The sequence below is a fragment of the Notechis scutatus genome, chromosome 5 (genome assembly GCF_049901735.1).
Source record: "Notechis scutatus isolate UNSWTSFEM ecotype Mainland chromosome 5, rNotScu1.2, whole genome shotgun sequence".
Lineage (NCBI taxonomy): Eukaryota > Metazoa > Chordata > Lepidosauria > Squamata > Elapidae > Notechis > Notechis scutatus.
The window spans coordinates 14,762,048-14,786,275 of NC_142013.1; the positions used below are offsets into that span (position 1 = coordinate 14,762,048).

Here is a 24,228-nt window from a genome sequence, read left to right on the forward strand (position 1 = left end):
TGTTGATCTTTGGTAGCAGAAAAAAAAGGGGTCTGTCTTATGACAGATCTGCTACTATAATAGATTCACAACAGAATAATAGAGTTGGAAGGGACCTTGGCAGAGGTGGTATTCAGCAGGTTCTGACCAGTTCTGGAGAACCGGTAGTGGAAATTTTGAGTAGTTCACAGAACTGGTAAATACCATCTCTGACTGGAGATTTTACAGTATCCTTATTTTATTTTTTTATTTTATTTTATTTGGTTTGTCAATTGCTTACAAGATAATAGGTATAAGTAAAAACATAGTTATGAATACATGGATACATATAAGAAAAATAAAAGAAACAATAAGACAGGGACGGTTGGTGCATTTATGCATGCCCCCTACAGACCTCTTAGGAAAGGGGTGAGGTCAATAGTAGACAGTCTAAGGTTAAAGTTTTTGGGGTTTGGGGAAAAAAACCACAGAGTCAAGTAGAGTATTCCAGACATTGACCGCTCTGTTACTGAAGTCATACTTCCTGCAATCAAGTTTAGTGCGGTTAACCTTGAGTTTGTATCTATTGTGTGCTCTTGTATTGTTATGGTTTGAAGCTGAAGTATTCATTGACAGGTAGGACATTGCAATGTATGATTTTATATACTATACTTAGATCAGACTGAAGGCGGCGTAGTTCTAGGTTTTCTAGGTCTAGAATTTCAAGTCTGGTGGCATAAGGTATTCTGCAACGAGTAGAGGAGCGGAGAACTCTTCTTGTGAAATATTTCTGGACTTTCTCAACTGTATTAATATCAGATACATAATGTGGGTTCCAGACTGATGAGCTGTATTCGAGTATTGGTCAAGCAAATGTTCTGTATGCTCTAGTTAATAGTGTAATATTACCAGAGAAAAAGCTATGTAAGATTAGGTTAACAACTCTTAATGCCTTTTTGGCTATGTAGTTACAGTGGGCTCTAGCACTTAGGTCATTAGAGATGAGTACTCCAAGGTCCTTGACAGAGTTTGGATCATCAACAAGATCTTGACTATTCAGCTTGTATTTTATTTTCTGATTTTTTTGCCAATATGTAAGACAGAGCATTTGTTTGTTGAGATTTGAGGTTGCCATTTGTTTGACCATTCTGATACATAGTCAAGATCTTTTTGAAGGGTAGTAGTATTGTCTGTGATATTGAATAGCTTTACATTGTCAGCAAAGAGGACGCCGTTGCTCTTAATATGATCACAGAGGTCATTTATGTAGAGTATGAAGAGAGTTGGTCCTAGAACACTGCCTTGGGGACACCACTATTGACAGGTACAGAATTTGAAAGGACGCTCCCAATTTTGACCATTTGTTGTCTTTTTGACAGGAATGCTTCTATCCAGTTATGCAGGTGTCCAGAGATACCATAAGATTTTAGTTTTAGGAGTAGTTTGTCTTGTACCACTGAATCAAAGGCTTTACAGAAGTCTATGTAGATTGCGTTTATTGCTTTGCCCTGATCGAGTTGTGTAGTCCATATGTTTTTGTAAGAGTTGCAGATTGCAGGATAGTTTTTTTCTGAAACCAAATTGTTTATTAAAGAGTAGGTTGTTTGTCTCTAAGTGGAGGATAATGTATTGGTTAATAATTGATTCCATGACTTTACAGGTGATGCAGCATAAAGAGATTGGTCTGTAATTTTCAACTAGGCTGGGATCTCCCTTTTTGAAGATGGGGATGACCATGGCTTGTGACCATAGTTTTGGCAAGGAGCTTGTACTGAAAGATTTTTCAAAGATTATGCTTAGGATTCGGCTATGGCAGTGGATAGCTTTTTAAAGAAGTAAGTACATATTCCATCTGGTCCAATAGATAGAGATGGTTTTAGATTGTGTAGTGCTTTTTCAACATTGTTTTCTGTAAAATCGATATGTATTAGATCATTGTAGTTGTCTGTAGTTCGACTAGGAAATACTGGGCATGATCCATTGCTGTTTACAAATACTGAGCCAAAGAATGTGTTAAAGAGGTTGGCTTTAATGGTGTCATCATTGCAGTCTTTACCATTAGGTCCTTTCAGGGGTGGGATGGACCTTGAGTCTTTTAGTTTGTTGTTTACAAAATTGTAGAAAGCGTGAGTGGAATTGGTGCGTAGAAGGTTTTCCTCTTGTTTAATGTGATAATTGGTGCATTCAGTCTTTATCTGGTGGCATAAATTTTTGTATTGGCTTTTGAAGTTGGCAACGTGACCAGATTTGTTTTTCCGCCAAAGTGATCTCTTTTTAGATTGAAGCGTCATTATTGTTATGGGTAATCTGTTTTTCTGGGTTTTGGAGTTATTATTGGTACGTATAGTTTGATGACTCTTTTGACTTCAAGTATTGCATCCAGTGAATACAAATTGCCAATCAAGGGATGAGAGATTGTTGTCTATAAGATCATAGTTACCTTTTTTGAAGTTATAATTGGGATCACATTGTTGTGTTGATTTTTGTGTGGACGTATGTTGAGACAAAAGTCAATCATGCTGTGGTCACTGTTGAAAAAGGGTTCTTTAATTTGTATTCCATAAATTGAATTCAAACTATTGCAGAAGATGAGATCGAGGCAGTTGTTAAGTCTAGTGTTGATGGTTACTAGTTGTTCCAGTCCCAGGTTTGTTACAGCATTGTAGAAGGTTGCATGTATGGGTTCAGTTTTACATTCATTTAGGGTCCAGTTAATGTGAGGTAGATTGAAGTCACCAAGAAAGATAAAAGTGTGTGGGCAGGATGTTGCCTATGTTAGTAGTGTATTTAGCTTGTTTATATGTATGATGTCATAATCAGGGGCTCTGTAACATAGTAAGAATCGAAATGTGATATTTAAGGACAGTTCACAGACGATGGTCTCAGGAAGAGCAAGCTCTTGGGTAACTTGGATGTTTTTTAGATGTAAAGACTTTTTATAGAATTCCTCTACGAATTTCACAATCTGATCGGTAAACATGATAGTCTCTTACTGTGGTAATGGAGTCAGGGAGAGATGCATTGAGCCATGTTTCACAGACAAATATGATGTCGAATTTAGCCATATTTAGTAAGAGGAGAAATTCAGTAATTTATTATATATTATATTTAGTAAGAGGGGAAATCCTTCCCCTGCCATGCCCACCAAGCCATGCTCACAGAACCAGTAGTAAAAAAAATTGAATCCCACCGCTGGACCTTGGAGGTCTTCTAGTCCAACCCCCTTCTCAAGCAGGAAACCCTATATCATTTCAGACAAATGGCTCTCCAATCTCTTCTTATAAACCTCCAGTGTTGGAGCACCCACAACTTCTGAAGGCAAGCCATTCCACTGACTAATTTTTCTCACTGTTAGAAAATTTCTCCTTAGTTCTAGATTGCTTCTCTCTTTGATTAGTTTCCATCCTTTGCTTCTTGTCCTGCTTTGGAAAATAGCTTGACTACCTCTTCTTTGTGGCAGCTCCTTAGATATTGGAACACTGCTATCCTGTCTCCCCTAGTCCTTCTTTTCATTAAACTAGACAAACCCAATTTATGATGGATTTTTGAAGCAAGATTTTGAAACTGATCCTAACCTCATAGCTGGAGATTTATACAAAACATAAAATTAAGACTGAGAATTTTTGCTTAAGTAAATGTTTTGTAAATGAGGTGGAATTCAGATATTCAACTGTGAAACTAGATTGGTTTGATCATTCTAAATCACATACAGTCATGCATTGATGAGCCAAAACTTTTCCAATTTTTCTGGTCAAACCAGTGCATATAAACATTCCATAGTTCAACAGACCTCATTCCCATCTAGGTAAGGCTGTTCTATTTGTTATAACCATGACAGATGCTCAGAATAGGAAAGCTTTTCTTGAAGCCATTTAAATTCAAATTGAAGACTGGCCAAATACCAAATAGCATATATGATTCATTTTTAAATTCAGTCCAGTGTAATAACAGTTATTAAAGTGCTCCAGTGATTTCATTCTATCCAAAATAGATTCTGTGTTGGTTCTCAATTACCAACTTACACTGCCAAATATCTTATTTGGCACTCCATGATATTCAGGCTTCTGAACCTGTTAGACTTCAGTGTCATATCTAAGAGATTTGAACATTCTTCAGCAATTTGGATTAATGAGTTAACCCTTATTAATTTGAAAAAGCTTTTTTTTTCTTGGCAGTTAGTATCAATAACATACAGTTGTTCTGTAGCTTGCACCATCAGCTGTCATTGCTAAAGTTTTATGAGGTGAATAGAGTTTGGAGTTAGCCTCATAGCTGAGGCTAACTCCAAATTCTATTAATATAATGTGTGATCCTAGTTCTTTGCTTTTTCTCTAAATGGACAAACTATGGTTATTTTTAACCAGAAGTCCCCAAACTTGGCAACTTTAAGACTTGTTGACTTCAACTCCTATGCTGGCTGGAGAATTCTGGGAGTTGAAGTCCACAAGTTTTAAAGTTGCCAAGTTTGGAGAACTCTGTTTTTAACTATGATTGCTGTAAAACCTCTTCAGACTAAATTATACCAAAGCTGGCTTCTTCTTTTTTCTAAATGTATTTACTGATAAGACATAGATTCCTGATTATGCTACACAATAAATTTCATTTTATCTAAAATGTAAGTGGAAATGTTTGATAATCTTGTTCCTACTGTATGTCTGAGGACAAAGGAGGAATGAGTATGGAGAAATCTAGGAGGAACCAAAATTTCTTTTCATAGTAGCTCTCACAATGTTAAAACATAGTTTAATTTTACAGCTGAACACATCCAATGCTGTTGCAGTCTGTAATGTAAAAATAGGCTTGAAAACATGATTACAAATTGATTCATCCTTTTGAATTAAAGCTTTTGTCAAACCATAAAGCTGGTTGACCTAGACTATGGATTCAGAATGAGAGAAGCTATCGAGGTATTCTCATTCATTCTTCCCTTTGATTAATGGAGTTTCTGTCTGTCTGTTACAAATGAGGCCAAACTATATAAGATAGAAGTGTAATGTCAGCTGCCAATGAAGATGCCAAGTTCTATTTCAGAGTGGTGATCTTACACAGATCACTTTGAAGTGAAGAGAAGAGTAACCAGATACTAATTCCACTTTATAAAGCTTTAGTAACACCACAGTAGAATACTGCATGCAGTTTTGGTCACCAAGCTATAAAAAAAGAAAGAATGCAGAGAAGAGCAACCAAGATGATTCGGGGACTGGAGACTAAAACATATGAAGAACAGTTACAGGAACTGGGCATGGCTAGTCTAGTGAAGATAAGGACCAGGGGAGACATGATAGCAGTCTTCCAATATTTGAGGGGCTGCCACAGAAAGAAGGGGTTCAAGCTATTTTCCAAGGCACTTGAAGGCCAGACAAGGAATAATGGATGGAAGCTGATCAAGGAGAGATTCAACCTAGAAATAAGGAGAAATTTTCTGACAGTGAGAACAATCAACCAATGGAACAGCTTGCCTTGGGAGCTTCATCACTGGAGGCTTTCAAGAAAAGATTGGACTGTCATTTGTCAGAAATGGTGTAGGGTCTCCTGCTTGGGTGGGGGAGTGGACTAGATCAGGGTCGCCAATCTTTTGGACCTCAGGGGCCACCAAAGTCATAATTTTAGATCCCAGGGACCACTAACCAGTTCTGTGGGTGGGGCCTAATTTGTGGGTGTGGCTTGGTGGTCATGTGACTGGCTGGGCATGGCTTGTATGTAAATATAAATATTTATATAAATATTGAATTTTTTATAAAAAAGAGCAACTTTTATCCAAAATCAGGCAAAGCAGGCAGGCATATTGTGTTGCTCACAGAATCACAGAGACATTCAGACATCTATCTATCTGCCATTGGCTAGCTCAGTCTGTCACATAAAATTTGCTTGCAAGCAAACTCACAAAATTATCTCACAACACACCATGCATGTAAATATTGAATTTTTTATTTAAAAAAAGAGAAACTTCTTACCCAAAATCAGGCAAAGCAGGCAGATTGACTTGCTCACAGAATCATTCAGTGATCTATCTATCTGCCATCGGCTAGCTCAGTCTCTCAAATTTGCTTGCCGTGAGTCTGCACTGAATTTGCTTGCAAGCAAACCTTCACTACTAAGGGAGGTAAGGCTGTGCTGAGCGAAGATCTAAAGACTAGCTAGAAAGCAAGAAATCCAACCATTTCCTGCTTCCTAGCTAATCTAAATCTCCCATCACAGCAGAACAGATGATGGTCGGAAAAAGGAAAAATAGCAATTTAGCAGGCAAGTTTACTGCGTAAGGAGTGAGTGGGTGGGGAAGGTTCCCACGGGCCATGTGAGCGGTGCAGCCCTGTGTTTCTGCACAGCCTGGATTAATTGCTTTGTGGAGGTGCTCTGGGAATGAGATTTCTCTGCGGCCCACCAAAATTTTCTCACGGCCCACCAGTGGGCCGCAGCCCGCCGGTTGGCGACCACTGGACTAGATGATCTATAAGGTCCCTTCCAACTCTGTTCATCTATTAATTTTCCCATTCCCCAGAGCAAAAGGAAGGCAAGTAATTAAAATAATCAGCATCCTTTTCTTTATTTTACTGTAGAACTGAATCTTAACCACAAAAAAATGACAATGGATAAGAAAGGGGTAGATTGCAAATCAAAGGGGAAAAAGCATTTGCAGACGTTTGAATGAATGGTTTCCTTTGACCAAGATTAGTGCAAAAGATACCTTTATTAAACAACTATGTTTAAAAACAAAGCGAACTGCTATATTTACACCTTCACGCCAACCAAACTTCATAGAGCAGTTAGGCTTATCTTACCCAGGAGTGTAATGTTCATATTATGATTAAATAAGAACATCCTAAAGGGGACATCAGATTTTAGGTACCAAATAATGCAACAATTTGGCTTGGATGGCGTTGGCAGTCAATGGTCTTTGTAGCTAAGCACTGGCAGGTTTTCTTTTAAAGTTCCACCTTATCCCCATTTCTGCTTGAGATAACAAATTTACCTGCAGTCACTAACTGGACTATATTTAGTCCATCATAATATTTGCAAATAGGGGCTATAGTTTTCGTGCCTTATTTTGAAGCTTCCCATTGCTTCAAAATCCAGCAGGGCTCCCAGTGTGCAAAGGCAGCATGACAAAATGGGGACTGTTTTGCTTTACACAGTTGAAACAGCATGGAATATGCTATTTTTGGCTTGAAATCCATATCACAGTTAATGGCATCCATATAACTCACGTAGTGATGATATCTTTGCTCTCCTGGCCCTTGCTTGCAATAATGATGTTACCACCCAAAGACATTTAATCAACACCATCCCCATCATGCCAGGACATTTTGAGTTTCACTTTGTTACCTCATTTAATTCAGTAACTTCTGATTGATCAGTTTGTGTCTGACCCATTGCTGGAAAAATGTGCAAAATACCACCTATCCTTATCACTAGTAATATTTGATCACCTAAATTAGTCATATTTGATCTCTAATCAGTTTAAAGCAGTATTTCTCAACCTTATAAGCTTGAAGATGCATGGACTTCAACTCCCAGAATTCCCTAGCCGTCCTTGGCAGTGATGGGATTCAAAATATTTTTACTACTGGTTCTGTGGGTGTGGCTTGGTGAGCATGGCAGGGGAAGGATACTGCAAAATCTCCAGTTAGAGGTGATATTTGCTGGTTCTCCGAACTATTCAAAATTTCCACTACCGGTTCTCCAGAACTGGTCAGAACCTGCTGAATACCACCTCTGGTCCTTGGATAATTGAAGTCCACACAACAAAACACCAAGGTTGAGAAACACTGTTTTAAAGGATCAGTTAAAAGTTCCACAATATTAATCACCGGGATCTTCTGTCATTATTGTTATTGTTGGCAGCATATCCACACTGGACAGAGAGGCTGAACGATACCCAGTTAGACAGTGGGGATCAACTTCACTGGGAGTGTAGAGCTTCTGGAAAGCCAAGGCCAACTTATCGCTGGCTCAAAAATGGGAATACTCTACGGTCAGAGGTAAGTATGCTGTAGTTTTATTTGATTTCAGGTTATCTTAGAATGGGGGTCTCCATAGTTGTCAACTTTAAGACTTCTGGACTTCAACTCCCACAATTCCCCATCCACAATGGATGACTGAAAAGTACTGGGAGCTAAATCCAGAAGTCTTAAGGTTGACAAGTCTTAAAATATGGTATTAAGCTCAGATGCCAATTGAATTAGGAAGTAAAACAATGATATATTTATAGTCATTCTAAAGCAGGGAGAAGAACATTTTCCAAGTGGAGTCAATTCCAGACGTAGGTTGAGTCAGGAAAAAAATATCTGAGATGATCACACATAAAAGCTTTGATTTAAATAACATTAACATAAATTAATTATAGGAAATATGATTACTTCCTGTGTATTTAAGAATTCTTCTCATTTTTCATATTAGCATTCTAATTTGTTGGCAACTGTTGGAAGAGCTCTGATGTTTCAAGTAGTTTAGAGGCCTTAATTAAGTTTCCTTTTTTAAAAGAGACTAACAGATATTTTTGTTATGGTTTAAGTTTGTATCACCTGTTATGAATCCATACTTCTTTTTCAGCCTTAGATATGTGACATCCTAAATCTGTATCTTTTTTCTTTCTTTCTTAAAGTGTACGTGAAAACCCACAAGAATCTGAAGAGACACTTTTTTCATTTGTGCATTTCTTTTTATATATTTTATTATTTTAGGTGCCCTGTGTCATAAATCTCATGATGAGAAGCAATCAAGAAAATAGCCATTCAACAACTATTTACTCCTCCTTCTTCCTTATCACCAATAAAACAGAAAAATACTAGTTGCATTCAGGAGCCTTCTTATTACAAGCAAATACTTTTTTAAAAAAAAAAATCAACTTTTCTTTATCTTGAACTAATTATTTAATGTTAATATTTCCATTATATTGTGGCATCAACAGTGTCATCTTCTGTGCTCTTCACAACTCCTAATAAAATCAGTTCCTGGCCACAAGATAGTTGGTTAAACTTATCTATATCGATATACTTCTGTAGTAAATGATTGCAATCCATATATAGATATCCATATCTATAAATGGATTATAATCCTGTTTTACAGAAATATTTAGTATAACTCACAGGTATAAATATTGTTAGAAATTAATCTCTTGTATTCCTTTGCATTTTATTGCAAGGTGTTCAAAGCAAGGTGTTTAAATGAACTCACTTCACGCATTCTGAAGTATCATTTTCTCGGCTTTTTAGAGGTAGCAAAATGTTTTCTGCAACCCCTTTTCATAATAATGGCATCTCAAAGATGGTTCTCTCTTCCCTCAAAACTGTGTGCCATCTTGAATGAAAAGGCATATATGTAGCACCAGCTTTATTGAAGAAATTTTCTGACCAAGGCTTCCAAGACCATAATTATGCACACGCTTATTTTAAAAATAAGTCTTGGTTTATTGCAACACTGGGCTTTTTTTTCATTCCCAGCCAATAATGAATTTCAAACAGTCCCTCAAGATAAGCACCCACCTTTCTTTCCTGTGAAGTGCTGCCAATAACAGAAGTATCAAATAAACTAGAACAAAAACCAACCGAAGTAACAAAGAGCTTCAAGAATGCATCTGAACCAAACAAAAATGACTTTGCTTCCTGCAAAGGTTTTGTCATCTTTGCCTGTCCTTTGTACCTTATGGGAGGGGCAATAACCTCCCAGCCTTACTCCAGACCCCTTTTGTTTCAACTGCTCTTGCCTTCTAGCAGCTCTGCACAAACGTGCACTGAGAACAGGCTCCCCTGGATCCTCTGCCTCGCTGCTGCCAGACTCCAAAGGCTCCGGAGGGAGCACCCCACTCCCAGATGGTCCTGGCCCCATCTCTGCATCAGACGCAGGACCCTCCGAGTCCTCTTCAGACTCCCTGACTGGTCCCTGTTCTTCCCCACTGTCCAATTCCACTGCCATCTGCATAGGCTGCCAGCGAACCACAACAAGAAAAACCATCATACCTTAAAATCCTACTGTAAATCATTTATTTTCTGGCAATACAGAACACTACCAAGAAGTCAAAAGCTTATTTTCTTAGTTCAGATGAATGCTCTGCTGCAAAAGAAATAAAATAAAATTTCATATTTTTATTGTCACTCAATAGGGATTCTTTGCTTATTCCAAAGCAGCAAGTTAAATCTGTTCTGGTTTTATGATACTTGCGATTCCAAAATATTATGCATCAGGTTAGCTATATATTACAGGCTGCTTGACAACGTTGCTGTCTTTGCAATTCTGGACAGCAATGAAAAATAGACACTAAATAAAAATCAAATCCTCAGTAAACTACCATAATAGCCAATGCTTGATTTGGCTACATCTACAACTACATAAGAGAGTCCTATTCATTTTTTTTTTCAAAATTAGCGCATTGGTAGCTCTGAATAATTGCTGATAGCAATAAAGGATCAGAGCAGTGAGATTTCACCAAAGTCTCATTTTTAAAGGATAATCTGAGCCAACGTTAATCATATGCAGTTTTAAGCATCCAAAACATTTTAAAATTGTCACAAAGAAAAAAAAAGATAAAACAATGGAGGAACTGTCAACATGGCAGTCAGTAAGCTCCTTTAATGCATGTTAAGCACAGAAATATGTCATTCGCTCTACTGCCATCATTACTTGAGCTAAAGCTGAGAAACCAGTAAATTTTCCTGATTTTCTTTGCTTTTGTAGAATTATGTTTCTATTCCATTACAGAGCAGGATTGAGATGGTTAATGGTGTACTGATGATCCACAGTGTTAATCAGTCAGATGCTGGAATGTATCAGTGCGTAGCAGAAAACAAGCATGGAGCCATCTATGCCGGTGCTGAACTGAAGATTTTAGGTCTGTATTCAAGGCTGTTATTCTTTTTTTCCATTCATTTGCTAAGAATACAGTGTGGAACAGAAATAAATATAAATTCAAGGGTTGCTCTGAGTAGAGCAGCCAATAAATTTGATTTAAAGATAAATACATTTTAATGAAATGAAAGTACAAAGTAGCTAGCTGTAATGAAAAAATAAGAGCTATCTTGTTGTCCTTATCTCAACAAATCCAATAAATATTGCAGACTTTCATCAATCAAAACTGTTCAATAGAGCTAAGATTTATAAAGGTTGAGATATACAATATATGGAATTAAACAAACCATTCTCACCAATATATAAAAATTATGTATTAAACTGCAAGCGTGTTTAGGTTTTCAGAAGTGTGCGAGCTATGAAATATGTCCATTAGAATAGATGTTATTAGATCCTTTCATCCTGTCATTCTTGACCAATCTTTCATTTCTTTCTTTGACTCATAAATAATATAGTTATAGCATGACAGAATATTTAATGGGTAAGATAAGGTTGGTAAGATTAATGGGTCTCACCCCATCCTCATATATTACATACAGTACTTTGTAACAGCTATATGATTTTGCATTATAAAGACATTTCATAAGGGAGAGCCAACCAACCAACCAATAAAGGTGATGTGCCAACTTTGAAAATATTTCTTGATGGGTTTGGATGGTTCCATTGACATTGATTTCTTTTCTCAATAGCTTCTGCTCCAACTTTTCCCCTGAGTCAACTGAAGAAGACCATTATTATTACCAAAGGCCAAGAAGTCACTGTGGACTGCAAACCACAAGCTTCTCCCAAACCAACCATTGGGTGGAAGAAAGGAGAAAAAAATGTGCGAGAAAATAAAAGGTCAGATGTCCATTCATCCATGTTTACCTTTGACTTCCATCAGTGTTTGCAAAACAAAGATAAAGCACAAGAATATTCAATCAGCTAGTTTTGGCTATTAGATATTTTTACATTATATATGAAAATGGTCTCATCATTTTGATAATGAAATTTCATCTATATTGTTCATGACTGGCAACATTTTTTATTTAGAAGAAAGGCATGAATTTTCTCAAGGGACCTTCTCAAGGGAAGAAGATTCTTTGGAATTGTTTCAAAATTTCAAATGATCAATTCTAAACAATCAACACTGACATTTCATTCCAGCAAATATTGACAGCAAGGTCCAATTTGGACTGGTCATTGGGACCAGAGGTTTAGTCTTTTAAGTTTTTGGACTCGTGCAGGAGCCCATTCTCAGGGAACTTTTCTCTACTGGAATGTGTACTTTTCTATGAGTCATATTTATGTGGTGCCTGGTTGGATGTGGCTTCCTATTGGTTGATTGGTGTGTTAATGGCCAGCTATTGGATGTTATTTCCTTGTGCTGCCAAGTCCTCGGCTCCTAAGTACCTGATAATCTGGTGGTAATTCAGCACTCCTATTGACTGACAAGAAGCCTGTTTCCCAGGCTTCAATCATTTCCTTGGCTATCTTTGTACCTGCTTGACCAACAATCTTAGTAGCTGTGAACTTGAAAATATGTCTTTGTTCATTGCAATATTGACAGCAGTCATTATTTCTGGGCTTGTGCATTAGGTCCTAAGCAGGTTTTTGGATCTATTCATTCACTCCCTTCCCCTTTCTCCTACATTTTTTAATTTTCCCACATCATATTATGTTGCTACTTGTCTCCATGGTTTTTAATCAATCTCTTTTTTTTACCCAGAATAGCTCCCTAGCATTTTCAAATTGTCTGTTAAGACCAAGAAAAAGAAATTAAAAAAAGAAAAGAAAAAATGCAAAAAGTGATACTCATAATTAATTCTTTTTAATCAGCAAATCCATTAATCACTACTTCATTCTTTTCCCATTTTCAGCAAAAAAAATCCATAAAAGGTGTGCAGTCTTTTGTAAAAAAAAATACTTGATGTATTATCCTTCATCAAACACACCAATTTTGCCATTTCTGCAAATTCCACTATCTTACTATCTACTCTTCCACTGTGGGTAGTTCAGTATTTTTCTATCTCCGTGCATATGATACTCTCTCTCCTCCTTGTCTAGCTTGTTGATCTACACCTCTTTATCCCTTCTACACTACCCTTCTGTAATGTATTTCTGGATGACCTTGAAGGATAAGGGGAAAAGATGCTGCCTAGGAAACCATCAGACAAGAGAAAGAGGAGCCCCCAGTAGCTTAATGGTCAGAGAAAGAAATTTAGGAGGGACCCACAGTAATGGGTCTAGCGGTTAAAGGTGGTAATGGAGAGTTTGTACTTTTAGACTTGCAAGTTTCCATCACTCTGCTAAACACCTAATTCCCACAGTACTGTCTTATGCCTTAGTATATTGACCCATGTAGTAGAGCTGTATTGCTATTCTTGTTCTCTTCTCTTCTATTACCTCCTGTTGGTATCTTATGATTTATCACTTAGTTGTTCATATCTTATGATTTTTATGATTGTGTTTTATGCTTTATGACTATATTACTTGATGGTTTGTATATACATTGAGAACTTACGCACCAGGGTAAAATGCCTTAAGTGTCCAATCACACTTGGCCAATAAGGAATATTCTATTGTGTTCTATATTCTATTTCATTAATATAGCCTTGCAATAAATTAGAATTAGTTCACCTTGTTTCCTGTCCAGTTTACCTGTAAGAACTGACACCTTAAATGTATTTATCTATCTATCCATCATCTGTCTATCTATCTATCTATCTATCTATCTATCTATCTATCTATCTATCTATCTATCTATCTGTCATCTGTCATCTGTCTCTCTCTCTCTCCCTCTGTCTCTCTCTCTCTCTGTCTTAATTTTTTTGTGCCACTCATCTCCCTTATATGGCAATGAGCAATTTACAGATTATGGTATGTTATGGATATATTCCAGATTTCTAGACTTTAACTCTTAATTTGAATAATGTCTGTGCTAGATTGGGAATTCTGAGAGATGAAATCCATACAAGTAGGTAGCGCCCAAATTTAAGAAGATATGTTAATAAGAAAGTTGAAATTCCCTCTGAATGTTGCTACCAAATTGTGGTGTGCTAAAAGGGAAGATATTTTAAGATATGCTTGGAGTAATTGTATTGATTTAATGTTAATTACTATTAGAGCTTAAATTTTTGTTCCAAGAAAATGTATTTTTGCTACTGTGGGCCTGTGAATTCAATTTTGCCATGAGAAAGGTTGCTTATTTGTTATACATATAGAAAATAATTGCAGCATGTGCATATACAGATATGGAAAATCATACCTGTACACAAGTCCTATTTCTTTTACGAGCCATTTCAGTTTGAAGTGGTCATATTATCTATGCTACCTACCTTCTGCTGCACCTGAAGCTTAACTCTGGTAATATCACACTATTAACCAGAGCATACAAAACATTTGCTAGACCAATACTCGAATACAGTTCATCAGTCTGGAACCCACATTATGTATCTGATATTAGCACAATTGAGAAAGTCCAGAAATATTTCACAAGAAGAGTTCTCCACTCCTCTACTCGTTGTAGAATACCTTATGCCACCAGACTTGAAATTCTAGAACTAGAAAACCTTGAATTACGCCGTCTTCGGTCTGATTTAAGCATGGTATATAAAATCATACATTGCAATGTCCTACCTGTCAATGAATACTTCAGCTTCAACCATAACAACACAAGAGCACACAATAGATACAAACTCAAAGTTAACCGCACCAAACTTGATTGCAGGAAATACGACTTCAGCAATAGAGTGGTCAATGTCTGGAATACTCTACCCGACTCTGTAGTTTCTTCCCCAAACCCCAAAAACTTTAACCTTAGACTGTCTACTATTGACCTCACCCCTTTCCTAAGAGGTCTGTAGGGGGCGTGCATAAGCGCACCAACGTGCCTACCGTCCCTGTCCTATTGTTTCTCTTATTCTTCTTTTATTTTTCTTATATGTACCCATTTCATGTATTCACAACTATGTATACACTTATACTTATTATCTTGTAAACAATTGGCAAATCAAATAAATAAATAAATAAATAAATAAATAAATAAATACATATGATCTATAAGTGTGTAAATAAAAAATAAGAGAGCTCTACCTGAAATTAAATAATTTGAAATGAAAAACAGACCAATGTTGATTTTGATATCTTGCTGTGGATTAGCAGAAACTCTACACTAACTTATCTAAACTTGATAGAACTATTTTTTAAAGATCTAGATTTAGGTAATAGGTCTACTTGCTCTGTAAATTGAATATAGAGTTTAAACCAATGAAGAGATTATTTTCTCTCTCTCCGCTAACCTACAACTTTCATGCATGCCCAAATGTCTTCTCATTACTGAGCTTTCACACCAGCTCATTACTATCATTACATGACCATTAATTATATTTAAAATAAAATGATCTCAAATGAGTTTAGCAAAGGAAAATCTTATTAAGATTCTATTATTACTTACTTTGCTCTGCAGAGGAAGAAAATAAACAATGGGGTTAATTATCTGCTTTTAGCTAACAAAAACCTAATATTAGAAAGTCAGTGTCTTTTGGAAAAATGTAATGGGTTTGCTTTGGTTTATTAGTCTTTTCTGAAAATAAATGGCAATATCAAACCAAAACTCTTTGCATTTCAGGATGTGTGCTTCAATTTTATGGTGGATGATTACAAGCTGATTGCTAATCCTCAAACATTTAACTAAACTATATCAGCACCCAACAAATTCCCCCTTTTAATGATTTCCAATCCAATAAATTCACAAAAAATGTTAAAAACTAATCCAAGTAATGCTCTGTAGCAAGGATGACCATTGGATTTAAGACTAGAAGTTTGCCTTCTGAAGGGAAATTGGAATGATATGAACATTTTGGTTCCTAGCTCTCTTGTTTTAGAGTAAAGTAGAAAAGCAACACAAATCATATCCCCAATTTTCACACTTTCAGCCTATTGGGAGCAGGTTTTTAAAAGCAACAGAAGTCCCTCATATCCATTCCCACTCATGATTTTGAAGAAAGGAAAATAACAGAGAAATAACAGAGAAAGAAAGTAGAAATGTGTTCTTCTGGTTTTGTGTCTTTTTATTGCCTCTTCGCCACTCTGATTATTACCCATGACTCAATCTCCATTGAAAAGGGTCTGCCTAATTTTTTCTCAGAATTGGTGTGGATAGAAAAATCTTTGCTCAATAGTTTTGTTTTAATTTAGGTCCCCTGGACAATCACTATTGGCTTTATTTCTCCACAGTAGAAGCTACTAACTATCTGAAATATGTTATTTAAACTTCTGGGAACACATTACCATCTGATTCTGCTGATGCCCAAGAGATGGTTTATAGATCCTAATGTAAGAGAGAAGGCAATTTCAGAGGACACTTGATGGAAAATAAAGAAGAGAGTATTCAATAATAAGATGTATTGAGAATTGTGTAGTTGCTACCGTTTAATTTTTTTTTCCTTCTCACATCAATCACAGTTTAATTGAGCTCTTTTAGTTTATAATGGAAATTAGAGATCTGGGTATCAATGAGAGACAGAAAACCGTGGCAACTTTGACATTGCCATAAAAATAAATTCCACAATAATTTATTTCTTTCAGTTAGATGCGAGTTATTAATTAGCCCTAATACTCTAGCTGCAGCATTGATTCTGAATCAGCTTGGGGAGCTGAAACTATTTTAATCAAAATGTTACAGCTTTAATTTGAGCATCCCCTCTTGTGTTTTAGATCTACATGCTAACGTAAGAAGCTTGTGTGTGCAATACAAATGAACAAGCCTAGTCGGTTATGAGAAAGAGACATGAGGCCAAAAGTTGGAAGTTTCTGGAGAACAGTGGTGGGATTCAAAAAAATTTACTACCGGTTCTATGGGCGTAGCTTGGTGGGCATGGTGTGGCTTAGTGGACGTGGCTTGGTGGGCGTGGCAGGGAAAGGATATTGCAAAATCCCATTCCCTCCCCACCCTACTAACCTGCTTTCCAGCTCCATTCTCCTGTGTAGGGCAACAGAAGAAGACCCAGCCAATCAGCTGGGACTCAGGAGGCAGAGAATAGATGGGGGCAGGGCCAGTCAGGGGTGGTATTTTCTGGTTTTCTGAACTACTCAAAATTTCCGCTACCGGTTCTCCAAACTACTCAAAATTTCCGCTAGCAGTTCTCTAGAACTGGTCAGAACCTGCTGAATACCACCTCAGCTGGAGAGGTGTGGTGGTTGCCATAAAAGCAAACTAATATCAGTTGAGGGTGCAAGCAGCGGTCTGCATATTATGATAGCTTTTTAATACCCATAAAAAACTGATCTCCTTCTTTTGACTTTTATATGAAGATTTCCTGAGTGACAAGGATGAATAAAAAGCTGTTCTTTCAGTGTTACCGTAATACCCTAAAAAGACTTCAAGCCATACAGTTTTATGATTCTATTAATGCTTTGCTGCCTCCAGTTCTGATAATTTGCTGCAATTCAGATCAGCATCGGTTTTGGTGGGGTGGTACAGACAACAGAGAAAAAATTGACAGTGATGATTAATTGACTGATTGATTTTACATATTGATTTATATTTGTCAGGGTCACCCACTCTGGTAGACAAAAATGGCAGCTTTTTTTTTACTAGCAATGCTAAAGATTAGTTATGGCTGTACAGCAAATAATGTTATTAGTTTTACAGACAGTCCTCCACTTACTATCGGTTGCTAAACAACCAGTCGAAATTCCAATGGGCCTGTAAAGCACTTCTGGCCATCATATAAAATCCCATGCCATCTCTCCTTGCAGTCATGTGTCAACTTGGAAACTGGCTCACTTTCTTGACCAATTGCATGATTATGTGACTGCGGTATGCAATGATTTTTCCAGTTTCCAGGAAAAAAAATATCAAATTCAGAAGAATGGGTTCACACTTAAATGACTGACTGACCATCATGAAAAATCTAGGGGAGAGTATTGTAGAGGAGGGGCGGGGAGTGGGAGATGAGAGGAAAGGAGGGGAAGGGAGGAGGGGAGGGGTGGAGAGGGGAGGAAAGGATTATAAGACTATCTTATAATGAGGTGCTACAAAAAAACCTAAATATTACATATAGTTGCACTATATTATATTACATCACAATTGTGGAATTCTTGGTGTTCTAAACTAGGTTGTTTGCCTACAGATGTTTTATTACTTAATTAGATAATATCAACATCAATTCAATCTGAGCTTCCGATAGTCTCTTCTATTACATGACGTCACTCAGAGAAGACCTTCTGAAACTTTCAGGAGCTCGTAGACTAAACATTCCTCAGCATGGAAACCATCAACAATTTAATGATGGTTTCCACAGCATAGAAATCAAAGAGCCTTTTCATACTACATACCAATTATTCAGCAGCAAAAGCTTGTATTGTCTCCTCTATGCATAACCAATTACACTTGTACAATTCTTAGCGCTCTGGGATTTAGTCAGAAGAGTGAGAATTGCTTCTTTATAATATTATGTTTACGCAATGAAAATTCTTTCATTAACTGTATTTAGAAAATTATTTCTGACAGAACAAATGGTCCCATGCTAAGAAAGAAAGGATTTTTAATAAATAGGAATTCATCTTCAGCAGCGGCTGCTAGGGGTTTGCTAATTTTCTCTCTGTGTCCAAGATAACTTATTGCAGGGTAGAGGTTCTGTTCTGTCTGTGCCTTCAGCAATATACATTTATCCAGGCATCATGCAAAACTAAGACTTGATATGGGAAGGAAAGTTATATCAGTGATAGCAGGTATGACTGAAGTTCAGACTTTCTAATAAAATGTGGAGACAGAAATCTCTTGGAATGTCGTATTTATATAACACTAAGATTGCATATAGTATTTTGATCAAAACCAGATAGGATTTGATTCTCTTTGTATAGTAAAGAAAGCTAATGGTTCTCCTTTATGTCTGACTCGAGGCAGCAGTCCTCATCTCTGTTTCCTAGCCAAGAGAGCCAATATTGTGCAAAAATATTTCTGTGGCCACGTGGCCAACATGACTATATGCCAACAGGCAGGGAACAATGTCACCTTCCTACCAAAGTGTGACAGTGTATGATAGTGCACTAAAAATGATGAAAGCAATGAAATTAGTTCTTAGGGAAATTTGTTCCAATATTCCAATATCCGCTGCCACAGAGAGGAGGGGGTCAAACTATTTTCCAAAGCACCTGAAGGCCAGACAAAGAATAATGGATGAAAACTGATCAAGGAGAGATTCAATCTAGAAATAAGGAGAAATTTTCTGACAGTGAAACAATCAACTACTGGAAACAGCTTGCTTTCAGAAATTGTGGGAAGCTTTCAAGAAGAGACTGGACTGCCATCTGTCAGAAATGGTATAGGGTCTTCTTCTTGGGCAGGGGATCAAACTAGATGACCTACAAGGTTCCTTCTAACCAGTGGTGGGATTCAAATTTTTTTACTACCAGTTCTGTTGGTATGGCTTGGTGGGCGTGGCTTGGCTTGGTGGGCGTGGCAGGGAAAGGATATTGTAAAATCTCCATTCTTTCCCCACCCCACTAACCTGCTTTCCAGGTGAGTTTTCCTGTACAGGGCAACAAAAGAAGACCAAGCTGATCAGCTGGGACTTGGGGGGCGGAGAATAGATGGGGGCGGGGCCAGTCAGAGGTGGCATTTGCCGATTCTCCGAACTACTCAAAATTTCCGCTACTGGTTCTCCAGAACGGGTCAGAACCTGCTGAATACCCCCTCTGCTTCTAGCTCTGTTATTCTATTCCATAAGCTGATAAAACGGCAGTAATAATACTGAAAATAGGGACATTGTCTGGAAGTTGGATGTGGAGCTGGTGTTTCACATTTAACTAAGGGCCAAGGGTAACTCTGACATTATCTATATTTATTGATGCATATTCCAATACCGTAGATAGACAGCTGTGACTTATGGTAGTTGTAGTTACAACTCATCTAATGAGCACTAAGTCGAAAAAAGACCAATCAACAGTTTCTTTCTGTGCAGGATTAGGGGAAAAAAAGATTAACTTATCATCACTTGATTCAAAGGAGCATTTTTAAAACCCAATTCTACACATGCATTCTTTTTTTTCCAAAAGAGAACAAAAACAAGACAATTCATTGTGTTAACCGTGTCATTTTAAAACAGCATCTGTTGACATAATTCATATATCCCAATCTAGATTTTTAATTCCCCACAGTTCACAAGAAAATGACGTGGGTTTATTTTAAATGGCAATTGAAATGGCTCCTAATATAATTGTATATCTTTCAGTGAATTTGATTGCCTGGGGACATCTTCATAGATTGTGATTTATGAACAGGGAAGGACTCAAGAGAACTGCTTACTAATTTTGATGGATTTTGTACATGCCATTTTAACTGGCAATACTCATAAAAAAAATAAGAAAACTTCTTAGACTTCTTATAACAATGAATTGGATTTCATTATAAAGGCTTGGTGTCTTTTAGCATAAGGTACAAGGTGAATAGATGCAGTTCTACCAGGACATCTACCTTAAAATAAATATGTCAATTTATTGGTAGTGTGATAGTTCTCAGAATCGTTGTTTCTGTTGCATATATGCTGTTCACTCCCACAGGTTCTACGCAGCTAGCAGTATAAACATATTTTAAAAAACCAAACACATAAAAGTATTACTAAATAAATGCCAACCAATGTAAATACTGTATAGCTACATTGCTGCTTTCCATCCAAACAGCCTCCTCCTAATTAAGGCATAATGGGTAGGTCTTTGAGGTTCCTGAAGCTTAAGAGGTATGAGATGATTGTATTTCCACTGGCATAAAGGATGGGAATCATCATCAAGAATACTCTCCCATCGGGTGACAATCCTGTAGGTGCAGGATCTGGAGTAAGTTTACTTTATTTGATCTAGTTGGGCAGCATGACAATATTGGAGATGTTGATCCCTCACTTAACCAGATAGGGCTTTAAAGATGATTAGCATCTTGAATCACATCTGGAAGTCAACTGATAACTGATGTAATTCCCAAAGCGATGGGGTCAGTAGATATTTTGAGCCAGGGTAGCATACTGGTTAGAATGCACAAGCTAATTGCCAAGTGCTAGGAATAGAACAGAACAGAACAGAACAGAACAGAACAGAACAGAACAGAACAGAACAGAATAGAATAGAATAGAATAGAATAGAATAGAATAGAATAGAATAGAATAGAATAGAATAGAATAGAATAGAACAGAATGAGCTGGAAGGAGCCTTAGAGGTTATGAATACAATATTGAAAAACTCTTCTTTCCATTTTGGATAAATTATTTCATTGAGTACATGTTATTATTAATTATTATGATTCATCACAGATTCACCCAGATGTTCAGACTAGATTTGGCATTTTTGTCTACCTATCAAGGCCTTTCCAAAGGTCTGGGATAGGCAGATGTGGGTGTTTGATGGTGTTAAAAGTATCGTCTCAGGATGTAAGCTGTTTTGAGTAAGGCTGCCTTTTGCAATTGACTGGTGGTGATTTTGTCAATGCCAATGGTATTCAAGTGGTGCTCCAGTTGTTTTGGGGATTGCACCTAAGGCACCTATTATTATTGGGACTATTTTTGTTTGTTTCTGAATTAGAATAGAATGAGCTGGAATGAGCTGAGCGATCTTCTAGTCCAGCCACCTGCTCAAGCAGGAGAACCTGTACCATTTCAGATACGTGACTGTCTAGATTCTTCTTAAAAACATCCAATGGTGGAGCACCCACAGCTTCCGAAGGCAAGCTGTTCCACTGGTGAATTGTCCTCACTGTTAGGAATTTTCTCCTTAATTCCAGCTTGCTTCTCATCCTTGATTAGTTTTCAACCATTGTTTTTTGTCCTGCCCTCTGGTGCTTTGGAGAATAATTTGACCCCCTCTTCTTTGTGGCAGTCCCTCAAATACTGGAATACTGCTATGAGTTTGATCAAGGTTCAAGGTTGACACAGCCTTCCTTCCTTCCAAAGCCAGTAAAATGAGATTGTTGGGGGCAGTATGCAAACTCTGTAAATTACTCAGATAGTGCTGTAAAGCACTATGAAGTGGTATATGTTGATGTGCTATTATTACTATTATGCAAAAGCCCTCCCAGACACTTCTGCTACTGCTCCTCAGCAGAAGCTGTGAATTGAAGAGAATTAACAATTTGCAGACTATCTCTCAATGTGGAAGTATAACTTCCTTTAGAGTCAAAAGCGAGTATCCATGGAATAACGAGGGCTGTAAAGCTACACCATCAGAGGTGGTTTTCAGCAGGTTCTGACCAGTTCTGGAGAACCGGTAGCAGAAATTTGGAGTAGTTCAAAGAACCGGCCAATCCTACCTCAGACTGGCCCCGCCCCATCTATTCTTTGCCTCTAAGTCCCAGCTGATCAGCTGGGTCTTCTTTTATTGCCCTGCATAGGAGAACGGAGCTGGAACGCAGGTTAGTGGGACGGGAAGGGAATGGGAGTTTGCAGCATCCTTCCCCTGCCACACCCACCCAGCCACACCACGCCCACCAAGCAGTGGTGGGATTCAAACAATTTTACTACCAGTTCTGTGAGCATGGCTTGGTAGGCATGGCAAGGCTTGGTGGGTGTAGCTTGATGGCTATGACAGAGGAAGGATATCGTAAAATCTCCATTCCCTCCCCACTCCTGGGGGAAGGTTACTGCAAAATCCCTATTCCCTCCCCATCCCACTAACCTGCTTTCCTGCTCCATTCTCCTGTTCAGGGCAACCAAAGAAGACCCAGCCGATCAGCTGGGACTCGGGAGGCAGAGAATAGTTGGGGGAGGGGCCAGTCAGAGATGATATTTTCTGGTTCTCTGAACTACTCAAAATTTCCACTACCGGTTCTCCAAAACTGGTCAGAACCTGCTGAATACCACCTCTGCCACCAAGTCATGCCCACGGAACTGGTAGTAAAAAAAAATTGAATCCCACCACTGCACACCATCTTGAAGGAATTCAATTTGAAGTCTATTCCTCCCATTCCAGACCCTGAAAGTCCCTAGCCACTGGATTAGCCAGCCATGTTTGAGACAACCAATGATCTGGATGACTGAGAATCTCCATAGACACTTAAAATAGCTTTGGGGACGGGGAGGAAAATCTTGCCCACTTCCATTAGTCCTAGTTTTATGAGAAAACATTCTTTATATATTTTAAAATATTTCAGCAAAAAAAAAATATTCGTGGCAGCTTAATTTACTTTACTTTACTTTACTTTACTTTATTGTCATTGCACCTCGTACAACAAAATCAAACACCATCTTCAGTGCACATCATGACCATGACCATGAAAATAAACACAAACATACATCCTTCACCCTCCACACGTTGAACCGACACCACACCAACACTGCACTATACAGCAGAATTCAAAAGAGCTATTGTCCTGGGATAGAAGCTGTTTTTCAGCCTATTTGTCCTTGTTTTTTATTATTCTGTACCATCTGCCAGATGGTAATAGTTCAAAAAAAGGGTACCGAGAATAAGATGGATCTTTGAGAATGTTTTGAACTTTCTTAAGGCAGCGGGAGCTATAAAGCTCTTCCAAAGAGGGGAGAGGGGAGAGGGCAATGACATTAACCCTCTGGAGCAGGGGTCGCCAACTTTTTGGACCTCAGGGACCACCAAACTCATAATTTTAGATCCCAGGGACCACTAACTGGTTCTGTGGGCGTGGCCTAATTTGTGGATGTGGCTTGGTGGTCATGTGACTGGCTGGGCATGGCTTGTATGCAAATATTATAAATATTTATATAAATATTGAATTTTTTATAAAAAAAAGAGCAAAATCAGGCAAAGCAGGCAGGCAGATTGAGTTGCTCACAGAATCACAGATTTATTCAGAAATCTATCTATCTGCCATTGGCTAGCTCAGTTTGTCACACAAAATTTGCTTGCAAGCAAACTCATAAAATTTGCTTGCAAGCAAACTCACAAAATTAACTCACAACACACCATATATGTAAATATTCAATTTTTTACAAAAAAAGCTTTTATCCAAAAAAACTTTTATCCAAAATCAGGCAAAGTAGGCAGATTGAGTTGCTCACAGAATCATTCATTGATCTATCTATCTGCCATCGGCTAGCTCAGTCTCTCAAATTTGCTTGCCGTGAGTCTGCACTGAATTTGCTTGCAAGCAAACCTTCAGTCCTAAGGGAGGTTCGGCTGTGCTTAGCTAGAAAGCAAGAAATCCAACCATTTCCTTCTTCCTAGCTAATCTAAATCTCTCAGCACAGCAGAACAGATGATGATTGGAAAAAGGAAAAATATCAACTTAGTGGACAAGTTTGCCGGGTAAGGAGTGAGTGGGCGGGGAGGGTTCCCGTGGGCCATGTGGGCTGAGCAGCCTTGTGTTTCTGCGCAGTCTAGATTAATTGCTTTGGGGGGATGCTCTGTGGGTGAGATTTCTCTGCGGCCCACCAAAATTTTCTCACGGCCCACCGGTTGGCGACCGCTGCTCTGGAGTGCTTTCCT

At 37.9% G+C, this 24,228-nt stretch overlaps 1 protein-coding gene across 1 annotated transcript in view; it reads left to right on the plus strand.

Moving 5' to 3' along the window:
• The window catches only part of CNTN5 (contactin 5), a 763,035-nt gene that overhangs the window by 610,772 nt on the left and 128,035 nt on the right, over window positions 1-24,228 (plus strand). The window contains exons 12-14 of the mRNA XM_087966176.1: window positions 7,801-7,937; window positions 10,654-10,783; window positions 11,490-11,640. Of these exons, the coding sequence (XP_087822302.1) occupies window positions 7,801-7,937; window positions 10,654-10,783; window positions 11,490-11,640 (418 nt within the window). The remainder of the gene's footprint in view (window positions 1-7,800; window positions 7,938-10,653; window positions 10,784-11,489; window positions 11,641-24,228) is intronic.